At 35.5% G+C, this 20,638-nt stretch overlaps 1 protein-coding gene across 4 annotated transcripts in view; it reads right to left on the reverse strand.

Moving 5' to 3' along the window:
* The window catches only part of LOC121367760 (nicolin-1-like), a 47,301-nt gene extending 26,745 nt beyond the window's left edge, over positions 1–20,556 (reverse strand). For 2 of the 4 annotated variants that reach the window (XM_041492114.1, XM_041492111.1), the window contains exons 1-4: positions 20,359–20,556; positions 18,097–18,114; positions 9,654–9,668; positions 3,038–3,125 (exon numbers count right to left, since the gene is read on the reverse strand). In XM_041492114.1, coding sequence (XP_041348048.1) covers positions 3,038–3,125; positions 9,654–9,668; positions 18,097–18,114; positions 20,359–20,487 — 250 coding nt within the window. In that variant the 5' untranslated portion in view covers positions 20,488–20,556. The remainder of the gene's footprint in view (positions 1–3,037; positions 3,126–9,653; positions 9,669–18,096; positions 18,115–20,358) is intronic. The other 2 variants (XM_041492112.1, XM_041492113.1) reach the window with 2 other exon arrangements.
* Between the last annotated feature and the right edge of the window lie 82 nt (positions 20,557–20,638).

Here is a 20,638-nt window from a genome sequence, read left to right on the forward strand (position 1 = left end):
TTGAGAAAAAAACCACATACATGGAAGGAAATGTTTTATTTAACACACTCAACACATTTTATTTATGGTTATATGGCATCAGACATATGGTTAAAGACCACACAGATATTGAGAGAGGAAACCCGCTGTGGCCACTTCATGGGCTACTCTTGTTCGATTAGCAGCAAGGGATCTTTTATATGCACCATCCCACAGACTGGATAGTACATACCACAGCCTTTGTTACACCAGTTGTGGAGCACTGGTTGTAACGAGAACCAGCCCAATGGGTCCACCGACGGGGATCGACCACATACATGGATACTGATCTTTAAGCAGCAAACTTGCTTTAAAGAGACTGCACCGAGTTTGCTGCTATTCATTATAACATGTTTCTGACTAGTATAGTTTTGTTTTGTTTTGTTTAACGACACCACTGGAGCACATTTGATAAATTAATCATCGGCTATTGGATGTCAAACATTTGGTAATTCTGACACGTAGTCATCAGAGGAAACACGCTACATTTTGTCTAATGCAGCAAGGGATCTTTCATATGCACTTTCCCAAAGACAGGAAAGCACATACCACAGCCTTTGTCCAGTTGTGGTACACTGGTTGGAATTAGAAAAAACCCAATCAGTTGAATGCATCCGCCGAGGTGGTTCGATCCTGCGACGTAAGCACCTCAAGCGAGCATTGAACCGACTGAGGTAAACCCTTCCCATTGACTAGTATAGAGCCTATTATACATTACACATGAACTGTATTTTCTTGTCTACAATATCAGTGTCTGTATATTCAATGTGTGTTTGGTCGTCCTAATGTTTGTAGTAGTCCAAACTAAAAAAATATTCACCCAATAATTTTTTACACATGCAAAAAAAGATATATTTAATTTAGGAAATAAAAAGATCTTTAAGCTAATACAGTGAAACCTCTCAAAACCAGACCCTCTGTAAACCAGAATTCCCATCAAAACTGGACATTTTACAGAGTTCCTTTTAAAAAATCAGTTCATGACTTAACCTCTCTAAACTGGATACCTCTTAAAACCAGACTTTTTACTTGGTATCCTGGGTGTCTGGTTTAGAGAGGTTTCACTGTACACATATTGGGACGATCCGAAACACACTGGATATCTAGAGACACTGATATTCTACACAAGAAAAAGTGTCATTTTAGGTGGAAACCTAATGGCAGCCAACTGAGGACTGCCCCTTTAAGAGTCTATGCTTAAGATGACTGTTTGCTTATATCCAATTAAGGTTCAAACATGCTGTACTGGGCACACACCTCAGCTATCTGGGTTGTCTGTCCAGGACAGTGTTATTTAGTTAGTGGTTAGTAAGAAAGAAGAGGGTTTAGTGGCCTTACACCTACCCATTGAGCCCTAAGAACTCGCTCTGGGATGGAGCCGGTACCGGGCTGCAAACCCTGTACCTAGTAGCCTGTAGTCTGATGGCTTAACCACGACACCACTGAGGCCAGTTGGCTGTTTGTAACACACTGTGGACTGTATTACTTAACCGACATAGCAATAGTCATTGTATTGTCTACATGCCAACATCTTACTCATACTGCTGTTAGAATGTATTATTGACAACGTAAGCATAAAACGTACCATAGAAGCACAGCAAGGAAAAAATTAAACTTGATTGAGAACACGTATATATTCTTATTTAATCTTATATTCCTGTTTTAAATTCTAGTGAGGTTAATGCCTCAGTCACAAATGCATTGTAAGTGGGTAAGATGCCCATACATTGTGTTTTTTGACGATATCCTATGAATATCCTACGGGCATCAGTGATATCCTACGTACATTGTTGAGTTTTTGGCTGATTTTTGGACATCGTAGGGTCATCGGAAAATTTTAATGCAGAATTATAATTTTTTGAAGACCGTACGTTTTTTAAATCAGAAACCCACCGCAGACATGGGCCTTGAGATGACCTTGTGGGGCGGCCTTGGGGTGACCTTGCGTTATCTGGAGACATCGCAGTGAGGCCACACGATGCCCCTACCATGTCGGGACAATGTACGGGCATCATACAATGACCTTACGGTGGCCGTAAGGTCAACTTATTATGCTCTTACGATGTCCTTAAGATTTAATGGCCTGAAAAAATGTGTCAGCCCGTAGGGTCCCCGTAAGCACACCGTATCTAATGTGACCATGGCAAAGATTTTTGGGAGAACCCTACAATTTTTTCCCAATGTTGCGGATGCCAGGACCCTGTATGGTTACCCCCCACCGCACGGCGACCGGTGCATTTGTGACTGAGGCATAAAATACACTAAAATTAGCAAACAATGCTATGCCATATTGACAACTAAATTTAACAAACTGATAATAATGTAGGGGCAGGACCACAACAACAACAACAGCAGCAAGAGAAGTAAAGATGGCACTAAACCAAATAATCTCCAGCTGGGTCAAAGTTCGAGGTGGGATGGTGCACATGAAAGATACCTTGTTGCATTAGGAAAACTGTTGCGGGTTTCCTCCGAGGATTATTTGTCAAAATTATCAAATGTTTGACATCCAATTGAGGTATACATATCTACTCACTCAAGGAGAGGAATTCAGAGTCAAACAGCTTTACAATTTAATTCGGCCTCGGTGGCATAGTGGTTAGGCCATCGGTCTACAGACTGGTAGGTACTGGGTTCAGATCCCAGTCGAGGCGTGGGATTTTTAATCCAGATACAGACTCCAAACCCTGAGTGAGTGCTCCGCAAGGCTCAATGGGTAGGTGTAAACCACTTGCACCAACCAGTGATCCATAACTGGTTCAACAAAGGCCATGGTTTGTGCTATCCTGCCTGTGGGAAGCGCAAATAAAAGATCACTTGCTGTTAATCTGAAAGAGTAGCCCATGTAGTGGCAACAGCGGGTTTTCTCTCAAAATCTGTGTGGTCCTTAACTATATGTCTGATGCCATATAACCGTAAATAAAACGTGTTGAGTGCACCGTTAAATAAAACATTTCTTTCTTTCTTTTTTCACTGCACTACACAGGTCAACAGAAGTTTTAAGTACTAATTCACATACCTTGTTCCCCATTTGCCTGAATGACACGAAACTTTGCTCGAATAGTAAGCAAAGCTACATAGTAATTCTTGAATCGAATCTCTCCCACCTGCAAACAACAAAGCATCAATTTTATGCTGACATGACATTAAGTCTACAAATGGATACATCTGGAGTATACCGATTGTAAGTATTAGATTTTCTTTTAAATCATCATTTCTTTTTCCTTATAATCATGCCAAGTAACTTTCCATGTCTGATAAAAGACGAACCCCCCAAAAAACCAATCCTATTATTTTTCAGGAATGGAAAGTTGCAATGACATTATCTTACAAAATATACAGACAAATAATGTCACATCATGCAAATTATATTATGTCATACAGGCCATATAATACAAATTACCCTTTATGATATTTGTTTCTGATATAAATGTTTATTATTTCTGAACAAAGTACATGTACATTTAGTGGTGTTATTTCAACAGACAGTTATTTTAAAATAATATTCCAGTGTCAACCAAATATTTGCTGAATATTACAATATACTGGAATGAAGAATGAAAAAACAACAAACACTTTTGAAAAAACATTGTATTTTAACACACACAAAAATGTTTGTGTTCATGTTGTTGTTGTTGGTAACCGAGACCTAATTGTGAATTACAACATACCAGCTTTCGGAGATTTACTAGCACAACAACTTTAATGTACAGAAGATATTTGCTGGGTGAATATTCACAAACTGACAGATGGACGGATGAACAGAATGATGGATGGATATCACCACAACATAATGTAAATTGTATTAATGTTTAAGTATAGGCATTTAAATATGTCCATACTGACAAGTTTATAAGGACCTGTTCTATTTAAAATAAAAGGAAAGGACCCCCCCCCCCATCCCAACCATCCTACCCCCCAAAAAACAAACAAAAAAAACAACAAACAAACAAATAAAAAAACTAACAGCTGTTCAAGAATTAATCACATAGAGGCACCATATTATTATTTTATTCCTGATTGGTGTGTTACATTTTTCACGTTAAGCATATACGATCAAAAAAATTATTTTTGGGCAGGTAAACAAAATCCCCCCAAAACACCCATGTCAAACTACTTTTTGTGTTTTAAATTGAGGTGGGATACTGGAATGTGTATTGAGGCTGCATATATACATCATAATCTTAAACTAAAAGTAATGTAATTTCAGTGAAACATTATTTGAAAATGGTGAGCTCTAAATGCTAAATGAAACTGCAAATGCTAAATAGAAAACAGCTAAAGTATGTATTAGTAGTGACTAAAAAAAATCAATAATATTTACTCAACTATAAATGCACTACGTAAATCATACCTTTCATGTCTTGTAACACCTGTACTAGTCTTCAATTGTATTTCTACACTATGATGACGTTTTCGATCCCATAACCAGGGGTATGTACCGGTACCCCACGGCAATAGGCAATCAACAATCAGCAATGCCATGGACTATATTCAAATTTGTTTTCTATGGCATGTTTTGTTTTTTGCTGTGGACATTTTCTTAATTGCAGAGGTTGCCATGGGAAATTAAAAAACATTTAATAAAATTGGGGGCCCACTTAGGGGCCATTCAAAATTATTATCATTTTCACAAGCGTACAAACCATACTTTTTTAACCCCCTTCCTCTACCCCTCCAAACGCATACATCAAAAATGTTGATTTTGTAAGAACTATTTTTATCCTTTTTTCGGTTTGTTTTGTAAGTATATATAAACTGAAATCATTCTCTAGTATAGCATATGTTTTTTGTGCTTAAATTTTTATAAGTGTGAACAGTCCATTAAAAACAACATTAATATTTGCTATTATACATGTAGGTCAACTATTAAAAAAGAAATCAGCATACATTTTCTCTTCTTTTTTTAATGGAGGTGGTGTAGCAGATGTTGTTATGAAAGATAATACTAAGATTATTTGCTATGTAGACTCAGCCTGTTAAGATTTTCGATACATAACACAATGGGCCTAATTTACGAAGTCTGTTTTTCCCAAACGCAGGTGTTTATACACTGTAAATATATGTAGTTACACTCATGTAAGTCAAAAAAGGCTTTGTAAATTTGGCTTATTGTTTTTATGACAATGTATTTCAGGAGTCAATACTACCACTCCATTTTCATTTCCAGAAAGGACTCTTACAAATACACTACTTTTACATCAGCTCGTGTTAAAGGCACAGAGCCTAGTTTCAGCCTGTGAAAATGGACACTATGTTTGGTTAAAGGCACATAGCCTAGTTTCAGCCTGTGAAAATGGACACTATGTTTGGTTAAAGGCACAGAGCCTAGTTTCAGCCTGTGAAAATGGACACTATGTTTGGTTAAAGGCACAGAGCCTAGTTTCAGCCTGTGAAAATGGACACTATGTTTGGTTAAAGGCACAGAGCCTAGTTTCAGCCTGTGAAAATGGACACTATGTTTGGTTAAAGGCACAGAGCCTAGTTTCAGCCTGTGAAAATGGACACTATGTTTGGTTAAAGGCACAGAGCCTAGTTTCAGCCTGTGAAAATGGACACTATGTTTGGTTAAAGGCACAGAGCCTAGTTTCAGCCTGTGAAAATGGACACTAAGTTTGGTTAAAGGCACAGAGCCTAGTTTCAGCCTGTGAAAATGGACACTATGTTTGGTTAAAGGCACAGAGCCTAGTTTCAGCCTGTGAAAATGGACACTATGTTTGGTTAAAGGCACAGAGCCTAGTTTCAGCCTGTGAAAATGGACACTATGTTTGGTTAAAGGCACAGAGCCTAGTTTCAGCCTGTGAAAATGGACACTATGTTTGGTTAAAGGCACAGAGCCTAGTTTCAGCCTGTGAAAATGGACACTATGTTTGGTTAAAGGCACAGAGCCTAGTTTCAGCCTGTGAAAATGGACACTATGTTTGGTAAAAGGCACAGAGCCTAGTTTCAGCCTGTGAAAATGGACACTATGTTTGGTAATAGGCACAGAGCCTAGTTTCAGCCTGTGAAAATGGACACTATGTTTGGTAAAAGGCACAGAGCCTAGTTTCAGCCTGTGAAAATGGACACTATGTTTGGTTAAAGGCACAGAGCCTAGTTTCAGCCTGTGAAAATGGACACTATGTTTGGTTAAAGGCACAGAGCCTAGTTTCAGCCTGTGAAAATGGACACTAAGTTTGGTTAAAGGCACAGAGCCTAGTTTCAGCCTGTGAAAATGGACACTAAGTTTGGTAAAAGGCACAGAGCCTAGTTTCAGCCTGTGAAAATGGACACTATGTTTGGTAAAAGGCACAGAGCCTAGTTTCAGCCTGTGAAAATGGACACTAAGTTTGGTAAAAGGCACAGAGCCTAGTTTCAGCCTGTGAAAATGGACACTAAGTTTGGTAAAAGGCACAGAGCCTAGTTTCAGCCTATGAAAATGGACACTAAGTTTGTTTAAAGTCACAGAGCCTAGTTTCAAACCATGAAAATGGACACTAAGTTTGTTTAAGTTACAAACCTGTAACACATTTGAATAATGTTTACAACATAGTGAAAAAAAAAAAAGTATGTTAATTTGAAACAGTGAGATACCATTAAAATAGACTAAAACTCTACTCCATAACTGTTACTTCTCAGATGCACATGCATTTTTAAAAATATAAAAAATTAATTTCGAGGTATTATAAAAACCAGGATGACCAGACACACTGAAATGGATAATCTAAACAATAAAATGTAATTAATGTCCGATTTTAATTATAAAAACCCCAGCTCTAATAGGGAAAAAATATTAGGTAAAGTTTAAAACCTAGGGTATTCACTTTAAAATTATTCTTTCTGTGATGTAACGCAATGGGCAACTAGACACTGGTACCCATTTTTACACAATGAAGCAGACAGATCAGTAGACATAAAGAAATATGTACAAACATACAGAACATTTTTTACCATGTCTGATGCTACATGACTTTGTTTCATTTAATGACAGTGGTACCTCAAAAACATTCAAGGTTACCATACCATCATTCATCCTAGTCCCGACCACCAGTGATGTCACAAGCTGCACCTGGGACAGTAATTTGATATAGGCAATTAGGCATATGTACAGACTGAGTGTCTCTGTCTGTCATACTGATTTATTTTCAAACACTTTTTCTCAAAATCGTGTACCTTGAGGCTTGATTCACCAATCATCAGGGGCCTATTTCACAAAACATCGTAAGTTTACATCTGCGACTAGCTGTTATATCAGGCATTCATTTATAAGTGTTTAACATCGATTTCACGAAGAAATTTATATCATTACAGAAAATGGAACATTTTAAGGACAAAAGAAAATGAAATATGTGTACTTTTAACTACATTTATTGTACTATAATAGTAATAAAAATTGTGGTTTAGTCCTACATTTACTTTTACGTGCAAAAGTTGTGGTTTGTTTAATGACACCACTAGAGCACATTGATTTATTAATCATCAGCCATTGGATGTCAAACATTTGGGAATTTTGACATACAGTCATCTGAGGAAACCCCTACATTTTTTTTAATGCAGCAAGGGATCTTTTATATGCACTTTCCCACAGACAGGACAACACATACCACCACCTGTGATATACCAGTCGTGGTGCACTGGCTGGAACGAGAAATAGCCCAATGGGTCCACCGATGAGAATCGATCCTAAAACCGACCGCACATCAAGCGAGCATTTTACCACTGGGTTACGTCCCGCCCCTTTATGTGCAAAACAAGGCTTATGATGTTTTGTGAAATTGGGCCCAGGTTTTTTGGCTGATAACAGTTTTACTAGGTATTTTAAATAAAATTATTTTAAGTATCGTCTATCAGCAGATTAATTCTCAAAAGAAAGAAGTCAGATTTGATAAATTGTTTTTAAACTTGTATTATTATTATTTAAATTTAAAATGCTATATAAATATAAAAAATATATATATTTATATGAAAACTGATACTTGCTGACATTTAAAAAAATTAAAACTATATGAAAGCTATTCAGAGTCTTATGTGGAAGAAGTTATTCAAAGAGACAAAGACATAATACATGTATTATATAAGGAAGGAAATGTTTTATTTACTGACACACTCAACACATTTTATTTACGGTTATATAGTGTCGGACATATGGTTAAGGACCACACATATATTGAGAGAGGAAACCTGCTGTCGCCACTTCATGGGCTACTCTTTTTAATTAGCAGAAAAAGATATTTTATATGCACCATCCCACAGACAGGATAACACATACAACAGCCTTTGATATACCAGTCATGGTGCACTGGCTGGAATGAGAAATAGTCCAATGGGCCCACCGACGGGGATCGATCCTAAACCGACCGCGCATCAAGCAAGTGATTTACCACTGGACTATGTCTCGCCCCTAATATTATATAAAGCTTTTCAGTGACAACTCAGTCTGTTAAAACATTTATACTAGTGCACACTTACTTAAACATAATTTTTTGAGATTTTCTAATAAATAAATGGCTGTTCATGAATCAACAATTACGTCCCACTCTAGGGGCGAGGGTGTAACATGATGCATTACAAAATGTTATAGGGAAGGAAGGAGGGTGTGTGTTAAGTTATGTAAATGTTTTTAAAACAATTGTCTCATTTTTATTTATAATTTTAAAAGTAAAATGCAGTCAGTTATTGCTATTTAGTTTATAACAGATGATTTTTAATCTATCTATCTATCTAGTATTTATTACAAAACCAAACCAACGAAAAAACACAGAAAATCTACTAATAATTGTCAAATTATGGAAAGTGGGTTGGGAATTGACAAGTGTTACCTAATTTTAGAGGGGGAGGGGTATACAAATGCTACATTTTGCATTATGTAATTGTTGAATGGACCCTAAATTACTGAAGATGAACTGTAAAACCACTTATCTGGCTGTGTTTATAGAATTTTGTGTGTAGATTTCAATGGAAAAAAAATCTGTAATGACTGAAGGCTCAAGTTTTATCAATAGTATATAACAATTAAGACTGGTTTTAAATTAAATAATGTGCAAGTCAAAAACTAAATAAACTGGCTGTTGAACATCGTGCATATGATACATGTGACATAATTCATGACCTTTCTTCCTTACACATACAACAATTATTACTTTTTTAAATGGCAGCTACAAAAGACAAGAAAATGATTTTTTTCATGAACAAGATTATATTATAAATATTATCTGTAAAAATCGTAAGACTGTTACACGTAGTTCCATTTTCAAAAGCATTGATGTTTTTATCTTATGCCCAAAATGAAAGTACGCATAATACAGTATAAGATTTACCAGTACAAAAGCACAAGCTGATTAAACACAGGACCTGATGTAAATAATCTCAATTTGCACTACCATTTCTATTTATTAATAATACAACTCAGTGAAGTACCAATATTATAAATTTATACATAAACCAACTATATTTTATTATAACTATATGAAAAAAAAAAAATAATAATAAAAAATAATAATTATGCAATTAACAACAGCAATATCTAAGTATGTTTTGGTGAAAGAACACCATGCAAATAGAATGTTTAAAAAAATAATCAAGCATGTTTGAAAATACTCTAAATAAAAATGAAAACTGAAGTACAGCACCAGCAGATGACCTTGAAATGCCCTTACCTTGTCTGCAGTATCCTGTTGTATTTGATAAGAACAGAAACAAGCTTAAATAATCAAGTAAACTTTACTATAGACACACTGTTAATATGATGAATGGGTGATATATTTATAAAATAATTCTCCTTAAGAACCACCATAAATCAATAAAGATCATGAATGTCACACAAATATATCCGAGCTGTATTAGTAATTTGAAAATATATGAATTAAACAACTAGCTTAAAAATTTATTTATTTTAAAGCTAAATGTATTATTAATAAACAGATTATTTGTAAAGTAAGGTCATTTAACATGACCTAACATACATTTTTTTAAATTTAACCGAAAAAAAAAAGAAAAAAAAAGAATTTCATGGAATTAAATATCTCAATTACCCTAAGCTTATTTGATGTCACTGACAGTTGCATTCATAGATGGTCATCTCTATGCATGTGAACAAAATATAATAATAATAACGATAATGACAATAACAATAATAATAATAATAATAATAATAATTAAAATATTAATTTAACTTTTTTTTTCTTTTTTTTTGTGTCACAGGCATTGTGATGAACATCCATAGATGTAACTATACACCAAGTTTCATTAATCTAGAACATAAAGTAGTTTGTGAAAAATGGAGCAAAACAAGAAACTTTAACATTGAGCTAAATGCAAAAATTGATGTCACTGTCACCGTCATTGAGGAAAAATCATACATATAGTTCCTAAAGGTAAGACAAAAATGGCAATTACACAGCAATGTGTTAAATAACTTAAATATCAGAGTACCAAATACACAAATATACATTACAGTATTGTTAAAACAAGTTGGAATTATAGAGAGGACTACTTTTTTTTAAAGGAAAAAGGTCTCACATCAAAATCATAATTATAGATAAAACTATAATAATCAGCTGACTTCTGTGCATCCAGGAATAGAATAGAATAGAATAGAATAGAATAGAATAGAAGAGAAGAGAAGAGAAGAGAAGAGAAGAGAAGAGAGAGAAGAGAACAAGAACAAGAACAAGAACAAGAACAAGAATTAGAAGAGAAGAGAAGAGAAGAGAAGAGAAGAGAAGAGAACAGAAAAGAATAGAATTGAATTGAATGATTAACGACACCCCTGCACAAAACATACATGGGCTATTGGGTGTCAAACTGTGGTAAAGGAAAAACATAAGTGATGATCAACATCCTGTCCATCAAGGTTTCCAAAATGTATGTTATGAATGGCAAGGAAGTACATCCCACCTATTTTAACTTACAGAGAGAGTGACAGAAACCAGGCATTGAAATAAGTCGAGAACGGGCGTTTAGATTACCATATGTCAAGAATGCCAAGAATGGTACTTCATAAGAAACAAATACTTATTATATATATATACTGAACAAAATAAGAAACTTCCGCTAACTTTGCTTGAACATAACTTGATGAAAACAAAACGGGGGAATAATTGTTATATATGCGTTTAAAGAGTGTTCCATGATGCATCGTTTGGTGCAAAAATCATGGCCATAGGTTAACAGAAACTGGGAGAAATTTTGACCAAGTGTGGTAGGGGTTAAAAAACAAAACACCCACTTAATAACGGGTATGACCACCTCTTGAATTGACCACTGCAGTGCATCGCAGGCGCATAGAATTGACTAAAGTCATGATTTCTGCCTGTGGAATATTGTTCCATTCCTGAATGAGCGCTTGACGAAGTTCATTGACGTTAGCGGGTGGGTTGGGACGACGCCTCAATCGTCTGTCCAGACTATCCCAGACATGCTCAGTGTGGTTGAGATCAGGACTTTTAGCGGGCCAGTCATCAATGAAATCAATGTTATTTGTCCTAAGAAAATTTACAGTGTCTCTAGCTGTATGAGAGGTGGCATTATCATGCTGAAAATAAGACCTAATTAAGTCACCCATTACTTTTAAAGATAAAACATCTAAAAGAAAGTATCTGGGGTGCTTTTCAATGATTAAGATATAAATCCAGTTCCTACAATATACTCACCAGTTTTTATTTACTTGATAGTATACATTTTATTAAAATGATTCACATATATATTCACATGTCAAGTGAAATGTGTATACAAACAATGTCATGTGCAAAACAAAGGTGAATTTCACAACATGAAATTTGTTCTCAAGTTTTAAACTGACACCCCAAGTACACTATTAGATATATGTGGAATATATGGTAACTCTAATACATGTCTTAGAATTTAAACTATTATGATGAGAGAAATAGAAAAGGGAAAGGAAAGGAATATTTGTTTTATGACACCTCAACACGTTTAAAACCATGACTATTTGGTGTCCACCAGCATATGGTTATTTCAATGCTTGGTCAATAAAAAAAGATGTTAGTCCTACTAAAAATCAGCAATTCATCTTTTTATATGCACTTTCCTTTAGACAGTGCAGTGCAGGACATACCACAATGTTTGATACACCAGTCATCGGACACTGAGTCTATCACAGGTAATCAACCTCATGACCCATCACACCTCAGGTGAGTGCTTTACCAAGCAGTCACTTATTCTTATCTTTTGTAATTTGGATTAGCCACAGATGCTAATATAATAAATTTTCAACTGCTATTTAATGTGAATTGTTTAGTAATCTGTGAAACTTGTACAATAAACTGCAAAGTGATAAAAGAAGGAAAAAATTCCCTATCTAGGAAAACTAAATTGTCTACCATATTAAACAACTCACTCAGTACAATTCAATTTAATTACGGTTATATGGCATTGAACAATTGGGCAAAGACCACACAGATAATGACAGGAAATTTATTACCACCATGCCATGAACTATTATTCTTGATTAGCAGCAAGAAATCTTTTATATGCACCATCCCACAAACAGGACAGTATATGCACCATCCCACAAACAGGACAGTATAAACCATGGCCCTTGTTTCACCAGTTGTGGAGCACTTGCAGGAATGAGAAACAACCCAATGTGCCTACCAACAGGGATCGATCCTAAACTCTCCGCACATCAGTTGTGGAGCGCTTGCAGGAATGAGAAACAATCCAATGTGCCCACCAACAGGGATTGATCCTAAACTCTCCGCACATCAGTTGTGGAGCGCTTGCAGGAATGAGAAACAACCCAATGTGCCCACCAACAGGGATTGATCCTAAACTCTCCGCACATCAGTTGTGGAGCGCTTGCAGGAATGAGAAACAACCCAATGTGCCCGCCAACAGGGATCGATCCTAAACTCTCCGCACATCAGATGAGCACTTTACCACTGGGCTACATCATGGCCCCTCCTTGCCTTGGATCAAGAGAGATTCAAAAGTTTGTTTTGTTTAATGACACCACTAGAGCACATTGATTAATTAATCTTTGGCTATTGGATGCCAAACATTTGATATTTCTGACTCGTATCATCAGAGGAAACCCACTACATTTTTCTTAATGCAGAAAGGGATCTTTTATATGCACTTTCCCACAAACAGAAAAACACATACCATAGTCTTTGACCAATTGTGGTGCACTGGTTGGAACAAGAAAAGAAAGATTCACTTTCACACAAAGACAGAGCACGGTATACCAATTTCAAACAACAGGATGGAATAGAGTTAAAGACCAACTCTGTCAGGACTGCTAAGTAATAATCAGGTACAAATGGGTTTAATGTATGAAGTTTGATCTTTTAAAATAAGCATCCAAATAAATATAGCCAGATATATCTTCCGGAAACACTAACCTTGAGTGCTCAACAAAATCAATCAACTGTTTATTATAATAAATAAAATAAAGTATTTTCTTAAAACTGTTTATTCAGTAGATACTACCATTTGCCTCAGCAGGACAAAGCTGAGCCTATATTAAGGGAGATTATTCTCCCACTCAGTGTGGGTGGCCCCCTTAATGTAATATCCTGGCTACACCAATGCTCCAGTCCACAGCACCTCAGATGGTTATGGCCCGGGAAGTAGATCAACTTATATAAATGGTCCTAAAATTAATTCTACCCCATCATGGAACAACTTGGTGTTTACCAATTACAAATATCTACTTCCTAGCACTTATTAATTGCTTCATTACAGGTTTGTCAGTGTGTACAGTCAAAAGGGAACACCAAGCTAATACTGTATCACAGTACAGAAACTGGTATAATAATATAAATAAATAATTAGTTCATGAGCCGAGACCCAAATTTGACCGTTTGGTACTATCCAAGGAAAGAAAGAAATGTTTTATTTAACGATGCACTCAACACATTTTTTATTTACAGTTATATGGCATCAGACATATGGTTAAAGATCACACAGATATTGAGAGAGGAAACCTGCTGTCGCCACTTCGTGGGCTACTCTTTTCAATTAGCAGCAAGGGATCTTTTATATGCACCATCCCACAGACAGAATAGTACATACCACAGCCTTTGATATAGCAGCCATGATGCACTGGCTGGAATGAAAAATAGTCCAATGGGCCCATCAACAGAGATCGATTCCAGACCGACCGCGCATTGAGTGACCGCTTTACCACTGAGCTACATCCCACCCCATACCATCCAAGGACACCAAACTTAACCATTCTTTTTGATAGACAGACCCTTCTACTTCTAGGAACCAGCGGTTGCAAAACGAAGTACTAGAAGGCGTTGGAACTGACAGAGTAGGAGTTGGTGGTTTCTTGAGAGCTACAGACACTCAGTAGTGGGGGGGGGGGGGGGGGGGCTCTATGAGCCTGAGTCTGTTATCACAGAAGTGTGCAATGTAGTCCACTTGTAATGCATATAGTTGGTGAAACTGTTGGCCCAAGAATAGAACAAGTATGACTCAGTGGTTTTCCGTTTTAAAAAAAGAGCTATTTTCTGTTTCATGTTTTTGTAAATTCCGTTTTATTTCCGTTTCAGACTACACTATGTAATTAACAATTGAACTAACATAAGTTGTGACAAATTAAAGGGTCCGAAAATTTACTGGTGTCGACATGCGTCGCTATTTGTCATTAAATCAAAGTAATCCTACATATTAGTAGCGAAAAATCACATCAGGCGCAAAGGCTACAATTATAATAACTACATAAAGCATTATTGTCCAACAATTATGTGCACTGCTTTATTCAACAGGGCTTAGGGTTCACAAAACGTAAACATTTATTTTATCATCTCTTTGACAGTCTAACGTCATCTGCAAATTGAAGTATGCGCATGACACAGCGGAAATAAAGTAACATTGCAACGTTCAGCCAGCCGTTTTTTGCTAAACATTTGCAAACATGTTTTGACTGGTGGTTCCCTAAATGGTCATTCGGTTTAATGTGCAGCGTGAAAATCTGTCTTCCAAGACAAGCGTTAGCGACAAACCGCTGGCTAAACTTACTCCTCGAAACAAAACCTGTCCCATCTGTGCAGGTGCAACAGACTAAGCAGTAAACCAGCCTCAAGTTCAGCCAGCAAATGTTTCGCTAACGTTCGCGAAGTATTTGATTGGTTCCCAATGTGACCATTTGGTGTGGCAGTAGTAAAATAGTTTTTTGTTTTTTTTAACTTTGCGGAAAATCGTAATTCCGTTTCCAAATGTAAATTTTGTTCCACAATGGGAATTACAGGAATTCCGTCCGTTTACCACAATCGCGGAAAATCACTGGGTCTACAAAAGTGTGCTCATGAATCAAAACAAAATATATTTTAAAAACAAAGGCAATGAACAGTAATGTACACTGTATTCGTGGGAAACTCAAAGTTTTCCTGAAGAAATTAACTCATAGAAGCCGAGCTATACATTCAGACAAGAACCAAGAAAATATGAACTGGCGTCTGAGAAACTGGCGAAAATAGACGTCGGAAATGAAGGTAGTAAACGTTGCATGCGATGCACGACGCCTTGTTTTGCAACCACTGGGAACATTTATTATTATTTGGCATATCGGTACTACCCAAAATAAGTGTTTCTACTTCCATTAGATATGGTTTCTGTCAGATGGTACGAAGGGTAAAATTACATACCCTAAATTCTTGAAAATTAATGGATATATTTTTAGAATTTTTAGAAAGATTATAGTATGAGAACGGCTGTTTAAAATTTGTCAAAGAACATGAAATATTTTAAAGCATTTCAAACCCATAACCACCAAGAAGGGACACTGTATGGTTTTTACTAGGTATCCTCTTAAAGGAACAGACCCTAGTTTCAACCCATGGAAATTAACACTAAGTTTAGTTAATCTACCAACCTGTAACACATTTGGATAAAGTTACAACTGAGTGAAACATGAGTCTGTGACTTTGAAATGGTAAAATACCCTATAAAAATAGACTAAAACTTGACTCCATAACTGTTACTTTTCATAACTAATGCATGTGCATTTTTCAAAATATGAGAACTGCATTTTGTGATATTAAAAACACCAGGATGACCAAAAACACTTCGAAGGTACGGAAATGGATAATCTAAACAATAAAATTTAAGTAAAGTATGATTTCAGTTATCAAAAACATCTCTAATAGTAAAAATTATGCCTTAGTGTTTAAAAACTAGGGTATGTCCCTTTAATTATTTCCTGGCAGAAAGCCTGTCAGGGCAGTTGGTAGATGATCTACTGGATCTCAGATGACAACACTGCTACTGGGAGCTCTACATCCCAACAGATCACCAAAGATATTATGGTACCATTCATTCACTGAACATGCATTTATAGATCATAATCATTATATATTATGACAATGAAAATCACAGAAAAAACCTGCTGTTAGAAACATGAGGATACAATGTTACGAAACAGCAAAGTATCTTTTATATGCACTCTATCCACAGACAGAATGGCACATACCATGACCTTTGATATACCAGTGTTCACGCACTGGTTAGATTAAATGATAACTCGATGGATCCAGCTAGAGGGATAGATCCTGTGACTTGTCATCCCTTAGCCGACCACTCTGTACATCTGTGAGTGATGCAGTGTACAGTACATGTGTATAACAACAGGAAAAGAACACTGACATAAATGAGAAAAAATAAATGAACATCTGTTATACACACACAGCAAATATGAAAACACTTTAGTCTAACCTTTTTAGTGCAACAAAACCAGACTTTTGGGTTTAAGGGAACTGAGGGAAGTCTGGCTCCTCCAGCCCTCAGGCTTCCGGTTAGTATCTGAGAAGTGCAAAAAAAAAGCACTCCTAACTCTTTAGCAAAATGCTGACCTGTACAAATTCAAGGCTCATGAGCACCCTGTACACTGCCCAAATCAGCCAATTATTATTTGTATACAATGTGGCTACAACATTTAGTCTTTGGCTAATAAAATGTTCCTTAAATTAACCACATTTTAATAATTTTCAAGGAAATGCAATACTGTATCTGAAAATTGGCTAAATTAACCAAAATTAATTCCAGTGTGAGGCCTGCAAATTATCTATCGACTTTCCTTTTGTGGTGGGTAGGTCGAGTGGGCATGTTGTTCAGCACCTGAAATTTGGATAATTTAGCAATGGCAGTCAAGCACCTTTGCAAGCTAAGTTTGCCAAAACATTGCAATTGCAAGTTTATACTGTAAACATTTCATTAATAAAGGTTCAAAAATTACGAGAAAGCTAACTGACATTAAGCTCTATAGAGTTCAGCAGTTTATTTTCTTGATTAGTTTGTTCTAGTAAAACTCTACATTTTTTTATTATTGTCATTGTACTGTAGTTGTAGATCCATTTTGTATGTGTGTAGGATAATAAAAAAAATTGAGAAATAAAAATATAGGTGAGTATGGCTGTTTTATTTATATCTTTACCGATGTTTTCACAATTTGCATATAAAAATAATTTTGTTATTTCCAAAAGTTTCCTTTTTATTTTGTGTCAAGAAGAACTGGAATTATTGACCCAATACACTTAAAATTACAGCTAAAGTTGTAATTTATGAACATTACATGTCAGATCTTGAATTTGGGGAGGGGGGTGAATTAAAAACTTTGGGGATTTCATCAGAATCATAAACATGATTTAATATAAATATTTTGGGATTCCATCACATAATATTACAATTCCAACCTAAAATCTAAGATTTGCAGAAGCATGTAATGCTGTTAAATTCACAGCCTACAAGTAAATTACGAAACAATAACTTGTTTTTATTTGCCACCAACCTGGTTTTTTATTTGTCACCATTGCAATTTATAAGGCAACTTATAAAATCAAAAATAACTTCGTCTTTTTCAAGTCTGTTTCACCTAATGAAGACTTAATACTTTTGTGGTTCTGTTAATAACTGGTGGAGTATTTAACATTTACACACTTACGTATTTTGGCCACAGCCTTTGGTGCAAATTAAAGCCCTGATTCTTCTAAGTGGCTGTTTAACATAGGTTTGATTGTACTTTGATATTGGAAAAAAAAAAAGGAAAGAAAAAGAAAACAGCAATGAACACAAGGTCAAATGTCACAAAAATGAAGTCACAACATTTAACAGTACAATTACAAAAATTCCTACCTCAGAGGATGCTGGATCCTTTTTTTTTTTTTTTTTGGGGGGGTGGGGGGTTTTTTTTTTTTTTTTTTTTTTTTTTTTTTGGTGTGTTGTGTTTTGGGTTTGTTTTTTTTTTTTTTTTTGGGGGGGGGTGGGGTTTGTGGTGGGGGGGGGAGGATGCTGGATCCTTACAGAAGCAATATTAGAAGAAAACAAATAAATAAATATATATACATGTATGCACACAAATACATGAAGGGACAGATCAATAATAAATATATATACATGTATGCACACAAATACATGAAGGGACAGATCAATAATAAATATATATACATGTATGCACACAAATACATGAAGTGACAGATCAAATATTAATGAAATGCTATCATTTGAGGCACCATGGCTGATTATAACATTGATAAAACATAATATGGAGTACTTTTAATAAACATCAAGTACATTGAATTTTGTATTCCAGAAGAATATGTGCAAATGGTTCAGTATAGCATCATTTAATGATGGAATAATTTTATGCAACGTTTTTACCTCCAACTCCATCCCCGAAAAAGATATATATATTCCCATAAATAAAGATCTTCAAAGAATTATTTGAAGATGAAGACTGTATTTCTACTTGAATATATTACTGTCTTGTCTACAATAGGTGGTTAATAAAAATATATCATATATCTAAGGTGTTTGTTGAATCAGCTGAGGTGTAGCAGGCGAGACCCTACAAGAAAACCACAACACCCTGAATATTGTAATTCTTGTGTTATCAGCTTTCTTCTCATAGTTCTTACACTGGCCATCAACATCAACATCAGGGAAGTTGAAACTCACCAAATTAAAGGTATTGGGTATATATATATATATATATAGATATAGATACAGATATAGATACATACATACATACATACATACATACATACATATAGATATAGATATAGATATAGAGAGAGAGAGAGAGATAGAGGAGAGAGAGAGAGAGAGATAGAGAGAGAGAGAGAGAGAGAGAGAGAGAGAGAGAGAGAGAGAGAGAGAGAGAGAGATTTTTAATTTTTCTGAATGTTTAACAATATCCCATCTAGTAACCTCAAACATATAGCTTTAAAGACACTGTCCTCAATTTGATACAAATGTTCTTATTGGTAAAATGTTTCCGCCTTACAGAGTATTTTAACTGCAATACATATAATAACTGGTAAATTATATTTTCTTGTTTTGAATATGTCTCCATATTAAGTGGGGTTTTTAATCATCCTAATGTCAGGGTTTGAAACTTGCCAAAAATTATGGTGGCCCCAAAAATAATAATTATGCATGTTGGCAAATTATGGTCAGCAAACCACGAGCAAGATTTTAATGTGGAATACAAATATTAACAGTGGCTCATATGTTATAGCTCTAAAGAAGATAATATTATCTGGGATACTAATGCCATTATTTTTTAATATTTAAGTCACCCAAACAAGACATTGGCTGCATTTGACGACCTGGCCACAGGCCGAGCCCTGAATGTTCATATAATATAATATATATTTTTTAATTATACATACAGAATTATATTGAGGTAAAATCTAGTTTGGGCTACTACTAACATCAGGATGACCAGAAACACTTTTAATATATAGACACCAATAGAATTTTTTTTTACTGCTAATATAATAATAATAGTTATCATAAACAAAACAAAATTCAAGATTAGTAACATGTAATATTAGTCAATATGTGGAAACATTAAAATGGAAGCAAACTTGATCACGCCAATATCTTTAAAAGATAGAAACGGGAGTCGGAAGCAGTTCAGTCGGTACGGTCATGGCCATACCACTTTTGGACCAGGAACGTTTTTTTCTTTTCCTATGGTGCTCGCATACATTGCTTTCATGGCTGTACCAAATAAATGCTCCTGAGAAATCGTTACACATTTGAGACACAATTGCCAATGGTATGTTTTTTGATAATGGTAAATAACTCTAAATCTCATAGTGGGTGTTATCCATAAAGGGTAAAAAAAATAATTGGACATCATGCAAATTTAATGAACAGTTAGCTTGAGTTACCTTTAGCCCTCCCCTTATTACTATGTTGATGGGGAGGGCTAGAGGGGAGTGTGTAATACTTCGGCAATCGTCAACAACCAAATGGTAGCCAGCTACTGTGTCTCAAATACACTTTCCCCTCTAGCCCTCTCCTACAACATATCAATAAGGGGATAGCTAGACCTGACTCGAGCTAGTGAACAGTATAATGGATTTATTTAATAACCACACTACTTACCTCAGGATGTAGAACATTGGGGAATGTAATATCTATTACTCTGCATCCAGAATTAAATTCGGACTTTTGATCACCAACTATCAGAGTAACGGGGTTTTTAACTGCACTATGGAGAGGCTTTTCGGACATAACTAACACAATTAAACCTTAATATTAATAAATTAACTTTTAAGAAATTAATTCCACCTTTCCAGCCAAGTTGTCAGGGAAGCTTTTACAAGAGTTATCTCCCATTAACCGCGCCTCTTTAATAAATGCAGATTTTAACAAATATAATTCA

Source organism: Gigantopelta aegis, chromosome 3 (genome assembly GCF_016097555.1).
Source record: "Gigantopelta aegis isolate Gae_Host chromosome 3, Gae_host_genome, whole genome shotgun sequence".
Lineage (NCBI taxonomy): Eukaryota > Metazoa > Mollusca > Gastropoda > Neomphalida > Peltospiridae > Gigantopelta > Gigantopelta aegis.